Source organism: Diadema antillarum, unplaced genomic scaffold (genome assembly GCF_040938485.1).
Source record: "Diadema antillarum isolate AM-2024a unplaced genomic scaffold, OU_Dant_1.0 seq00001455_RagTag, whole genome shotgun sequence".
Taxonomy (NCBI): Eukaryota; Metazoa; Echinodermata; class Echinoidea; order Diadematoida; family Diadematidae; genus Diadema; species Diadema antillarum.
The window spans coordinates 957739-971480 of NW_027272201.1; the positions used below are offsets into that span (position 1 = coordinate 957739).

Here is a 13742-nt window from a genome sequence, read left to right on the forward strand (position 1 = left end):
TCAAAGGCAAAATCACTTAAATAGATATTTATTCAAATGTCATCTCAACACCTTTCTGGTTCCCATGAAGTACACTAAGGCCGTGCTTATGCTTACCTTTTTCGGGCCAGAATCAGCGTTTTGAAACGTGATTAGTGCAAAACGCTGCTGCGTTCATGCTCACTTCGACAGAAACGCTGATTCAAAATGCTGATCCAAAACGCACAAAAAGGTGCGTTTACGATCGGCGTTTCTGACCAATCACGTTTGACGAGGAAGCATAAACGCAACAGCGTTTCTAAACGCGTTTAGAGTGACGTCATCTAAACGCCTTTCCGGTTCACGTGAAAAAACGCGCGCGCCTGGCCTGTGCAATTTTCCCATGTACTGTGAACGCATGTCTTTCCCAGCTGCTCTCTCAGGCCAGGCCACCGATCGCAGCGCGCGCCCCAATTTGACCTGCCTCTGCTGAGGTCAGCAAAGCAATCGCAAACGCTCTTTCCAAGGCTCGAAGAAAGTGAGCATAAACAGTGCTCCCGTGAACGGCATTTTGAATCACCGTTTTGAATCAGCGTTTCAAAACGCTGATTCTGCCTTCGCAAATTGAGCATAAACACACCCTAAGTAGATACATATGCTGAACAGCTCGCTACCAAATAAGGGTTTACAGTATTTCACCGGTGCACATTGCATGTTTGCTTGAGCCTGAAAAGAAGAAAAAAATGAGCATGAACAGAACCCTTGGTGAACCCCATTTGGATCAGCATTTTGAATCAGTGTTTCAGAATGCAGATTCTGTCATCGCAAATTGTGCATGAATGCATCCTTGGCCTTTTAGATACTAGAAAAAGAGTTCATCTATGAAGGGCTTAGACTGTACAGATGCTTTTTCTTTGTAATTACATTTCTGAAACACATTCCTGATCATGTTTTTTATACATTGACAAGCTGTTTGGACCCTGAAATATGTTTCCTTACTGACCACCGATTGCCCAAAACATTCCATACAATTATTGTGTCACATACATGTACTTTAAATACTACCCGTCAATCAAGTACCCAAATCTCAATATATAGGTTTAATACATGATAGAATATGCAACATATCGTATTATAATGTTGATGCATCATGACACAAGTGCATACATGATGTAGCCAATAAAAACTCCACTTCGTCAATGGTGCATTGTAGATATTAAACCATTTCGACCGCAAATGGGCTCAGAATTGAGAGCAAAATCTTGACTGGATAACTCCCAAAACAGAATCCCCAGATCCTACCCCACCCCCCACCCCCCCCCCCCCAAAAAAAAAAAAAAAAACCAAAACACCTCATCTCTGTTGGATGTATCCCTTCAAGTTTGAATTCATGTACAATCAAATGCATATCAACCAAGGGGAGAGATCATTGCTCAATTCAGGTGCAATGATCAATACCAAGAGAGTTCTGAAATTTGAATAATATTTGTGACTCATGTCATCCAGTGGTGGTGGTTTGGGGATACTGTGCTCATGTGACGATGACTGGCGCTATGCACAATATTCATCCCATGTGCATGAAATGTCACCACTTTCACATTCTCTCAATGGGCATTTTGTTTTGTTTTTGTTCATGATGTTGTTGGGTGTATTAAGGGCATATGCACAAAGTTGTATTATCATCATCAACATCAACAACAACAACAACAACAGCAGCAACAACAACAACAACAACAGCAACAATCCAACCAACCAAAAAGCAAAGTTTTACAACTGAAGTGAGAAAAAAAAAAGATCTTTCAGGAAATAAACAAGTTGATAATACAAGTACCATGAAAAGCAGAATCTTCCCTATGTAGGACATAAGTCTCAATGAGAAAATGATTGCATTTGATGAGTGAAGATGAAGTTCAATGACCTCACCCCTTCCCCTAGAAAAAAAGAGGGAGAAAGAGATAGCCTTGGCTGGTAAAATTTCTAGCAGAAGGCACTAATAATATTTTGATTTATTGCATCATGGTTTTCAGAGTACAACACAGTAGTTCAGATTTCTGCCACAGTCAACCTTAGTTTGACTATACTCAGGGTGACAATCACAATTAGTTTTGACTGCTAGGTTTTTGTAGAGGTCACAGAGAGGACAGGTACTGAACTACTTGTTTCTGAAGTGAAAGTAGTGAAATTATGTCATCTACGTGTACACACGTACAATGTATGCTCTTCAACAGTATTGAAATATAATGACCTTGTTTTGTTTTTGTTTTTGCCATCTCACAGCAGAGTTGGTACAGTTGTGGCATATATCGTCTATAAAGTTGACAATAACCTTGGCTCTCTATTTTCAGCCCTCTGCAAAAATAGAGATGATAGAAACCAGCCTCTATATCATAGAAATTGTATACCATGCTGGTTTTCTGTGAAAAAGAAACAATAACAATGCAGCAATTATAGCAGGCACTGTTTGTATCATACATCATGTCGTGTATAAATATTCAAATATGATTTGATGATATGTACAGTTTGTCAATAATTCATACAGGAAATTTGTCACACTTCTGCCTTTATCATCCAGATATTTTATCACGGATTAAAAATTGATGATTACATTCTGAGGCTTTTTATACTGATACAGTAGGAGACAGTTTGGATATAAAAAAAGCCAAACAACAAAGGATGAATGTAGGCTTTCCAAATGGCAAGGACTGTCATCATGGACATGCCTTGGTATCATTTACATGTACTGATAGGGATGAATTATGAGTATTATTATAAAGAGGGCTTGCTAATTACCTTTATTTCTAGGAATATATGGTAATGGCGGTAGCGAAAGCAGCAATGTCATAGTTTGTCGTTTAATTAGGGTAGCGATGAACTAGTTGATTGCGCCCTATATACAGGAGTCTTCTGGTGGAGCTTGCATTGCAGGGCCAGGTGTTATGGCCAAATAACCACTTGGCCAAAGAGCACTCCAATATTGATGTATTCAATTTTAATAAGAGAGAAGATAACTTCACCTATCAAAGAGAAGAGACATGTAACTCCCAGTGGCTACAACTTTCATTATTTTCTCTCAGTTAATTGCTATTCCACACGTTGCCAAGCTTGTACTTAACCCAGGACGTGTCGTATCCGTTCACACATGATAACCTTTTCTTCATACGGAGACTGCTTGGAATTCATGCCACGCTGGCATGCACAAGGCACAGAAGGAGGCCCAACTCTGTCTTTGTACTGTAATATTTTCCCTATTTGCCCATTATGATACCTTGTTTAATGATAAGCCTAATTGTACCCAATCCTGCAATTGTATTGTTTGTAACCTCTTCCCCTCCATCATCCCCAGAAAACAACAACAACAACAACAACAACAAAGAAACAAACAATACTACATTATAGTCTGTCTGTGCATTTATCAACTCGCTTGTATTGCAGAATTAAGGTTTCCAAACAACTTTCAGGGAGATTTGGGCAGTTGATAAACGCAAATCTGTTTGAATTCCTTTCTGAAATGCTGAAAAAAGTGTGATCACAACTCTATGCATTTGAACCAGAAATGTGTTTCTGTGGAGATGATAAAAGCAAAGTCGTTTTGAGATGCGTTCATAGCTTGGACCTGCCCGCTCCAACCACTGCCAACTACACATCTCCGCACCTTGGGTCAAACTGTGCAATGGAGCTGTGCAGTGACAAGGCCTCACTCTTGAGTCACGACTGAGGTGATAAACAAAACGACTCAAGAAATGTGATCTGAAAGGCCTTTGCAATCATGCTTTGATAGTGGATATTGAAACCTGTTTCAAACATTGAAAAGATGATAAATGCCGCCTGTGTTTGAATCCCCCTGTTTAGACGCAAACCAGTTTAATACCAAAACTCGATAAAGCAACGACACTAAGAATCACCGTTCAGACGCTAATCTCGACTGTTGTGGAATACGCCATGTAGATGTGCAGTTTCCCACTGCGCACGTTGTTATGGTCATGACGTTGCCACTAGTGAGAGGTATAGGGTCACTTTTCGTGCTCGCTCATGTTAAAGGCTAACCCTGCCCATACAGTTTAATATAGGAACATGTACTGTTCTATGGTCACCATACACTCAGGTGCATATGCACGTGATGGAATGCTATTAAATTCGTTATCAAGTTCTAGTTCGAATGATGCTTTGACCATCGTTTTGTTATACGTCATTTCATCATACATTGTTTTTTTAGCATTTAGACGTATAAATAAATTCATCACATACCACTGTTTTGGTATAGCTACATTGTATGTACCGTTTTACCATAAATTGTTTGTGTCTGAACACACTGTTAGTATTGCAATCACTTTTTATCCACAACCCTTCTGCTTCCAATCTATTGGCATAAGTGGTGAAATCATCCTTTAGATTTGTTTTATTACCTCTAAGTGCTTCCTGCTATTTTATCCCAGTCCACTGTCCTTTACAGGAGATGGGGATGTTGAATTGTGCTCATAAATGTTTCATTATGGCTGCAAATTGAATGGGACAGCCAGCAGTTCCTGATCTCAGTCATTATTTCTTCTCACCGCAAGTGGGCAGTGAGACCAGTGAGACCCGCCAAATCTGTGAACTACATGTATCCAGACCCTTCCCATGATGCAATTGCAGAATGTCTTCATCTCTATAAGATTCAAAAGTACAGTAAGGCCCATGAATGATGCATGGCTACAATGTACATTGATTTGTCCTTTGAAAAATGTCTTTTTCCTTCGCTTTCATGGGACAAGGAGTAGGACAGAAAGTTTTTCATGGGGGTGTGGTTGTTTCTTGAAGATTACCACACTGCAATAGATTTTAAAAGATTGTGAAGATTTGCTCAACCTAACGCATAGATTATATTCTATGTGGAGACATGATGTATAAACCTCTGCAAGACCATTGTTTGTTGTACATTGTATGTATTGCATTGTTTTGGTTTTCCAGGTCGCAGCGCACTTTATAATCTTAGATTGAAGTCACAAATCTGGAAGTAGATTCAGGATTTCATCGGGAGAGATCAAACATTCGGAGGAAGTGGATTTTTATGACCCAAATACTGCCTGAAACTGGCAAAGACACGTACACGCAATAAAAGAGACAAGACTGGGAATGTGATTGCACCATATGGAATGGCATCTCAACTTATGGCGCTTAATGTAGATTTTGTGCAGATTACCGTCTCTTGGTAATGGGTCATTTCCATACCCACAGAGCCAGACATCATGGCTATTGACCTTTCGAGATGGCCGTTGACTCGCTTGACTCCAGGGAAGACACATTACTCATCATCAAGTGCGCGCATTTTTACATGGATGCACTCTTTTGCTGGGATGTGTTTCAGTGCATTAAAGCCTCTCATCTCCTGAGCATGTGAAAAGTGTGTCATGCTGGTGTCTCCTTATGCATTTAAAATAAAGGTGGGTGTGAGGATAGGGGTTACAGCATCCGACATATGTGACTCCTGGATGAAGTTGAGAGTTTTCTCGATGAGAGATGCCTTTTCCTATGTGTTATGAGTCTTTGTTTACCCTCCGAGACATAGGCAAAGTACATGCACCGGTAACCGCATGTTTTGTTTCAACATGTGTTGCATTTTAATACCTCGGTACTTGGGGATAGTGACAGTGGCATAATTTTACTTAACTCATTGAGGACTAGTTACAGTGACAGTGGCATAGAGGACGAGTCCCGAGTATACTTGGGCAAGTGTCTATGGGAAATGCGTGTTGTAGCAAAATCAGCCTGTCCTCAACGGGTTAAAGTCATGTCAGAAAGTTACAATGATCACATCTGCCAAGGATAGTGTACACTGGTATGCACTTGTGATTTGAATAACATTTTTGATGTGTTGTCAGATGACACTACTTGCTTCAACCAGACACTTTGAGATGACAATGCTTTGACGTGTCATAACTGAAGGCTCAGAAGCAGAATGAGGGAGCTGAGCATTTTTACACATGCATGCACACCCGCACACACTTACACAAACACCTGCACATGCACACAAACACATGCACATACACACAGACACACATTTATTTGTATGTATTTGAGAAATCTTTCAAAGTGCCTTTTGTTTTAGATTCATCATTGAACCCCACATTGATACATCCTCACCCTCTTTTCTGACACACACACTCAATTGTGTGACGCTCCTATCTCTCCAGAACCCCCCCCCCCCATCCATCATGGATCATAAAACATGCTTTATGTGCTTGACTTTTTAAAAAGATGAGTACCGCCGAGCGATTCTCCAACAGACTATATCCCCGAGACAAGACCCAAATTGACCTGCACATGGTTCCCCCACCAGCTCAGCTCATCTCATCTCGTTCACCCGACGACGATTGATGACAACAAATGGAGTGAGCAAATTTCATCTCTGAAAACCTGACAACCTTTCCCTCGCTCGCTCTCCCTTCCCTTTCAACCAGCCAGGAGTTGTAATGTTGGGGGGGGGGGGGGGGGGAATAAGGACCAAAACAATACATCATACTTTATATTTGTGTCTGGCCACAAGGCAGAGGACAGGTGATTGTTTGGTGTTCTTTTTTTCTGGTGAAGCAGAGTACCTCAGATGATTGGTCTGGTCGTCTCTGTGAAGTGTACAATGTATTTGCGGATCCAGATCTTCCAGCCCGAATCAATCGAGACGTGATTGGGTTACAGCATAATGGGTGTGCATGCCCGTGGAGACACTTCCATAATGTATCCAGCCCGTACTGACAAGACCCCGGTCTCCTCTCAGCTCCGTGACTCCCGATTCCCAAGTGGTATCACGGTCGGGCCGTGCTCCCCATTAAACCTGCGAGAGACCCGTGGCATGGACGTTCGTGATGAAAAGTGGCTTGCATCTGTCCTGTTGCTATGGTTACCCTCGGCACACATGTTTGCAATCACTCGACATTCTGTGAAACATACAGTACATGAACATTTAGGCCTACAGCATCAGGAAACCTGTATCTTGAAGTATAAAAGAAATTGCTGTTTACCTATGCATATTTACTGTCTGTACAATGCAAGGTACTGAAACTTACAAGTTCATCCAACTAGTAGCTTAAAAACTACAATTTTCCATTCCATGTTTACGATGGCTCTGGTAAATGAATTAAAATCAGACAAGTAGAGTGGACGGAATTTCATCAGAATCAGATGTAAAATGATAAGTTATGGGAGTCAAAGTTTCATGTGGAGAGTGGTGACCTCGCCACTTCATTTAATACTGTATATACGGAATCTTTTGCAAGGTTTTTATTTGCACAAATGTCATGAGTTGGGAGCTGTTTGCAAATTCAAGAATACGCGTAAATATTAAAGGACAAGTTCACCTTCATATACATGTGGATTGAGTGAAGGCAACAATATTAGTAGAACACATCAGTGAAAGTTTGGGGAAAGTCCGACAATCCGTTCAAAGGTTATGATTTTTTAAAATATCTGTGCAATCACTGCTGGAGGAGAAGACTACTACAGTGTACGATGTCACATGCGTACAACGATATGGAAAATAAAAAGAGAATTTCACAAAACTTAACTTTTTGAATAAACTGGACATTTCTCCGACTTGTTACTGACTTATGTTAGGGGTAATATTATTCCCCCTGACTTCTGAAAGAGAGAAGTCGAGTGTTCTTTTATTATGTGAGAAAAGTGAGAATATCTTGAATTTTCTTTATACTTTCTTTATATAGTTGTACTCATATGACATCACAAGCCATAGTAGTCTTCTCATCCAGCCGTCACAGAGCAGAAACTTAAAAAATTCATAACTTTTGAATGGATCGTCGGATTTTCCTCAAACTCTCATTGATATGTTCTACTAATATTGCTGCATTCACGCAACCCACATGTCTATGAAGGTGAACTTGTCCTTTAACTCTGATCCTAACATGAATGTAATGTGCAAACATACACATCTCCATTTAGTACTGGTAGTCCACAATCACAAATTTAACCACTCGCAAAATGGTTGGGAAGTCCCAATTCGCGAAAAGTTTGACACGCAAAATATACGGCATATATACACTATTCACATTTGGATGTCATGGTTTGTGAGCAATATCAGGATGGACATTTGGAAATGACATGAAATTGTGAAATCTGTTCACTTTATTTTGTGTCCAATCTGAAAGTGTATCCTCTAGATCATTCTGTTAGTTCCATTCTACTTTGAGCTAATTCGGATGGGGGTGGCACTGCACTTTAAGATGCTCTCCTCGTAACCATGGCTACATTGTAATTTTACATGGATGCTTTTCCCATTTCCCATCTACATGTATGTCTGCACAGCTGACACCGTCATAAGTAGGTCAAACCAGAGCGGGAAATCAGTGATGTGCATTTTGTCGTTACACCACGGGCAATTAGCTTAATTAGCTGGTAAAGTGAAAGTGACATATTTTCCCAGAATATGATATATGAATCTACTCTACCTGCCTCTATTAAACATAAACTGGCATGTGGCAAAAAGCAGAATATTTCCACATTTCTGATTGGTGTTCCCTCTGTGCGTTGGCGAGGATTGACAGGTTTTGCGTGGTTTGTTCGCTTCATGTCAGCCGAGCCGGGTAATGTCAGAGGCAGCTTCTCGACAAACCTTGCTCTGTCTGCTTATCAGACTTGATGTCTTCTGCAGCTTGCAAGGAAGCAATGATACAAGAATTTGATTGATTGAATCCAGTTCATTGTGGAATTCCCTTCCCACGTGAAAGTACCGTGCAGGAATTTATGTGAAAACACTTTAATGTATTACATAAAGCGGATATTTTCATGTGAGTAATTTTTCACATAGCTGGGTAAGATGAATTTCATGTGTTTTTGAATTCCACAGAATCAAAACATAAAGTAGTGTAGCATAAAGCCTTTATTGTGCCTTTATTTTCATGCTAGTTTTGTGTTGTATAAAATGCATGAAAATTTCCACTTTTACAGTATACCCACTTGATCACAAAATTTTAATGATGTCACTTTTTCTACACAACTCTACTTGTGATAAGTCTATACTGAAGTGAAGAATCACACATGGTGAAGAGACTAGCTGAGAGTGCTCAACAGAATGCCAATATTTCAGACATGCATATTAGCCTCATCTTTTGGAAGGGACTCAAAGCCACAGGTCTTAGGGTGGCTTACTCACAAGACTTACATGTACACTGTAGTCAGTTAGTACTTTCATGCTTTTAGTGGCCATATGAAATAATTCCACAAACATACGCACCCACAAACTGTCACTGTAAGTAAAACATTTGTACTGGGCATGTCTGGCTTTGTTTTAAAAAGTGATAGAACTTTCACTAATGAGATAAAAGAAACAGATATATCACTACAGCCATGATGACTCCCCTGAGACCGACCAGTTTTCAGTCCAGGTGTCGAGCGCTAGTCATCGCCAGTTTCATCTCGACACGTCGGCGCTCCCACCACGCACCTGATTGGAAACGAGTTTCACGGACACGTTCGGCCATTTTCCGCCTGTGAAAGTCATTAATCTATAGGCGCATTTGTTTGAATTCACTCTCCCTCTTCCTCCCCTCCGACCCCACATATATCATGTTGTAGCTTTTTATTTGATGGCTCGTATCTTGATAGGCCAGATGGATAGTGTTGTTGCGGTTAGAGTCTGCCGAAATGAAATTTTCTGGAGAATGCAAGACCCGAAGGGCACCTATGTGCTTGCTGGATGACCAACTTTGCTATTAAATATGACATGGTTTTGATGATAAAGGTCGCTGTAAATGTGCCTTCGCAAATCTCCCGCTGATTTGCAGGTCTCATGTTTCATAGATTTCTACTCGTATAATAATGAAATGGAAAGGAAGGAATGAAAGCCTTCGCTCTTCGGAAGACAATTGCAGAGTTGTAATAAACTAGTATTAGTAGCTTTCAAAGTGGACGTAGCATATTCAAATGAATGATTCTTGCATTGAGTGGTTTTGTTTTTATTACAACTGATGAACATATTGTCCTTCATTAATGTACTAACCACCAATTATTCAGTGTTTGAGTTATAGCCATGATAACAAAAAATCATAGGCATACACATATCAGAGTACATACAGTTTACTATGGCTATAATAATAGACGAACACAATAATCGGTGTTTACAAGGTATTAATGTCGATGAAGGGCAATTTTTTTGTCAATCAGACGTTGTAGTTGATGAATAATAGACTGTTCCTGCAATGTATTCCAAGTTCTGTGCGTGCTTTTGTCCACAACCACAAAGTTTGCAGGAGGCTTTCCCTACATAGCAGCAACTTATGAATGCTCCATGAATACCTGCCTAAAAAAGTCAGTGGAAGGGAGCTTGTAAATAGAGTGGTTCCTTACTAGATTATTATGTAGAAAATCAAACATCCATTTAAAAAAAAAAGATATTTTAATGCAGTAATTTATGAAAATGATAATTTGATGAAAAAAGAAATGTGTCCTTTGTTCTTTTTTGCAAAAAAGCAGTGAAAATTTTGTGAGGCCATAACATGTTCGCCTCATTTACGACGTCATGTATAGTGCGTTTTACTATCAAGATGGGATGCAACTGCATCACCCACCAGGATAGGTGTACCGTGCCGGGAGGGGAAAGGGGGAAACAAACAAAGAGATCTCTACACAGTCAGTGTTTTACCAATGGCACAGGTGCGTTTACCCAAGCATGTTGGTGTCGGTGGAAAGTCGAGTGGAGGTGAAATTTCCTTCCTGTGTCCGTTGAACTTGTACTCTTGTACATATGTACATCCACACGCATTTATTCTGTGTAGTTTGGTTTCAGCAAATACTGACATTGCACAGTATTCTGGGCAGAGTTTTTTTGGTTTTTTTTTTACAGTGAAAGTTGGTAGAGAATCGTTTGATTTGATGCAAGACTTTTTTTGTGCTATTGTTTCACAATTCCAAAGAAAAGGAGGTTCACATTTTAAATGAAAGTGCTTCGCTTCCACGGTGTTTCAGATTGAAACAATGAGGTTCTTGTCAACTGATGTCAAAGGTACATTTGATAGCAGGTTGATATTAAACCTGAGTGTGCAATAAAAGTTGATACAGTCTGAATAACAACTCTTGTTTGCAAGCATCTCAATGTTCGTTTTTCCTGTTTTTCCCCAATATGATATATCCAGATGTATAATTATAATGTGTATAATGTCTCTAAAATGGATAGTAATTATGATGACAATGATAGTTATAATGATGATGAAAAAGATAATGATTGATAATAGAGATAATGGTAATGATAATAGTAGTACTAGTAGTAATGCTAATAATAATGGTAGTACTAGTACAGTGTAGTAATGCTAATTTGCATTTTTTCCCATGCCAAGGCAGTTTAAATTTTGAATCGTGTGAGCATTGGAAGAAATATGAAAATTATTTTCCATTTTCCATCATCAGAAGATGGAGAGCTTAATTCATCACTTGGTGTTTGTTTCTGCAGCTCTTTCCATTAGGGAAGAAAAGTTTGATTATTGCTAGTAGGTGAGCACTTACGACTCCTGTTGAAGGCAGATATCGCATTTCCTGAAACTATTTTCACAAGAGAAGGAAGTTTGTACTGGTACACTTAGTGGGTCTGAAACTCTCACCTTACATTGAAAAAACACAAGTAAACAACAAACAAGAGGCCCACTTATGCTCAATTCTAATAGCAACTGGATATGTAGCTCTGATTAGGAGGAAGCGAAAACTGATATCAGTGTATCAAAAACACATACACACTTGTACAACTCATATTTTCATTTCCTACACATCCGTCTTCTATCCAGAGTTTTTTTAAATCTGTGATAGATATTGTGAAACAGAGAAGATACTGTTTTTGGTGTGGGGCGACACACTTAAAAGTGCCTTGTTTCTAATTTAGTAGCTCCCGCAGCTTTGCATTGTATGTTGTTTTAAGAGTTTTGAGACATTTGTGCTACGTACTGAAACAGTCCTGAATTTTCCTCTCCCCCCTTTCTGTTGCCTCTTTCTCTCCCCGCGCGCTCCTCCTGCTCTGTAGGTGCAAGAGGAAAACGTACCCGCCACTTGACCAGCTGCCGAGAACCAGCATTGTTATCGTCTTTCACAACGAGGCGTGGAGCACGCTGCTACGCAGCATCCACAGCATCATCAACCGGTCGCCAAGGGAACTCCTCGTCGAAATAATACTCGTCGATGACGCCAGCGAGAGAGGTGCGTGTGGGAGACCGGGTGTGTGTGTGTGGGGGGGGGGGGAGGGGTCGTTTAAGCACAAATCGTCACAGAGGAGGCTTGGCAAGAAGCTGCAGTTGATGCTTGGAAAATAGCTAATCAACAGTGATGTAGGAGCAGTCGTGTGGGGGGGGGGGAAGGGAGAGGGGAAGGGAAAAGAGTGGGGAGAAGATGAACATATTCACTTCATTCGCTCCTTGTGGAAAAGAAACGTTTGCGATACCTCTTGATAACAGTGCTGTGCCTATGGAGTCTTTTTCAAGCTATGCGATAATGTCAGAAAAGCTCAGAACAACATAGGTAATGGCATCACAACAAGAAAGCCTCCATGAGTATTGGAAAAGTCATACAGTATATCAAAACAACTGGGGTTTCTCATTAGACTTTTGACCTTCAACAGGATGCACTTTCACATCCAGTGTTCGTATATTGCAAAAAGAGAACTAGAATTCACTCAGAACCTTAATACAAAATGTCATATGCCAGTGGTTGGCTTGATGTGCCCAGGCGCCTAGCATAGCTTGCTATTGGAAAAAGCTGTAATTTTTCTTTTATCACCGTAATATAATCCAAACTTTACCTACATGTAGCTGTAGATTAGCAAGCCTACTCTGGAATACTGTAAAAGTAGAAATTCTTGCAGTGTGGTAATTTTTGCACATTTCGCGCAACCAGAAGCTTGTGCGAAAATAAAAGCACTCGAATATTTTTGCATGATGTATGTTCCAGTAATTAATGTCTGATTCTGCGTAATTAAAAACAGGCGAAATTCATCTGATCCGGTCAAGCACGAAAAATCACTCACGGGAAAATATCCACTTTTACAGTGTAGCAATGTGACTCAGTCCATCTGGAAGGCCAGGGTGACAAAACAGGGATCAAAGAGATTAGATAATCTCAATCCATCGACACTATTCAATTTTCCAGACATCTGTGCCGATAAGTTGAGAAAGCTCTCCAGCGTGCGTGCCCATTAGCAATTAAAGCACAGTAAGGGTTATTGGGACTTTCTATGTCTGGATGATAAATATTGAATTCCGCAAAGTCAGGATACACCCATGTTTGGTTCAAGCTGCCTCCCCGATTTCTCCCATCTTCAGATTTCCTCGGCACGCAACTGGAGGACTACATCCGCCAGCTGCCGGTGCCCGTGCGGGTGGAGAGAATGGGAACGAGGAGCGGTCTGATCCGGGCGCGGCTCAGGGGGGCGTCGGTGGCCAAGGGCCAGGTGCTGACCTTCCTGGACGCCCACATAGAGTGCACAGAGGGGTGGCTAGAACCCCTCCTGTCACGCATCGCTGATGACAGGTGAGACCCCACCCTGCGATGATTGGTGTCGTGGGAATAGAGGTGATGAAGGTGGAGGTGATGCTGATGCTGATGATGGTGATGATGATGATTGTAGTGGTGATGATGATGATGGTGATGTTGACGGTGGCTATGATGATGATAATGGTGGTGATGATGATAATGGTGATGATATGATGATGATGATGATGATGATGATGATGATGATGATGATGATGATGATGATAATGACTTCGGAGATAATGGTAATGATGAAAAATGATAGAGATGATGATTTTTAGAGGTATTGATGG

General features: G+C 40.6%; 1 protein-coding gene across 1 annotated transcript in view; it reads left to right on the plus strand.

Moving 5' to 3' along the window:
* LOC139709621 (polypeptide N-acetylgalactosaminyltransferase 13-like) overlaps positions 1-13742 on the plus strand; it is a 128166-nt gene that overhangs the window by 37027 nt on the left and 77397 nt on the right. Inside the window, exons 4-5 of the mRNA XM_071621580.1 lie at positions 11951-12123; positions 13242-13449. Coding sequence (XP_071477681.1) covers positions 11951-12123; positions 13242-13449 — 381 coding nt within the window. The remainder of the gene's footprint in view (positions 1-11950; positions 12124-13241; positions 13450-13742) is intronic.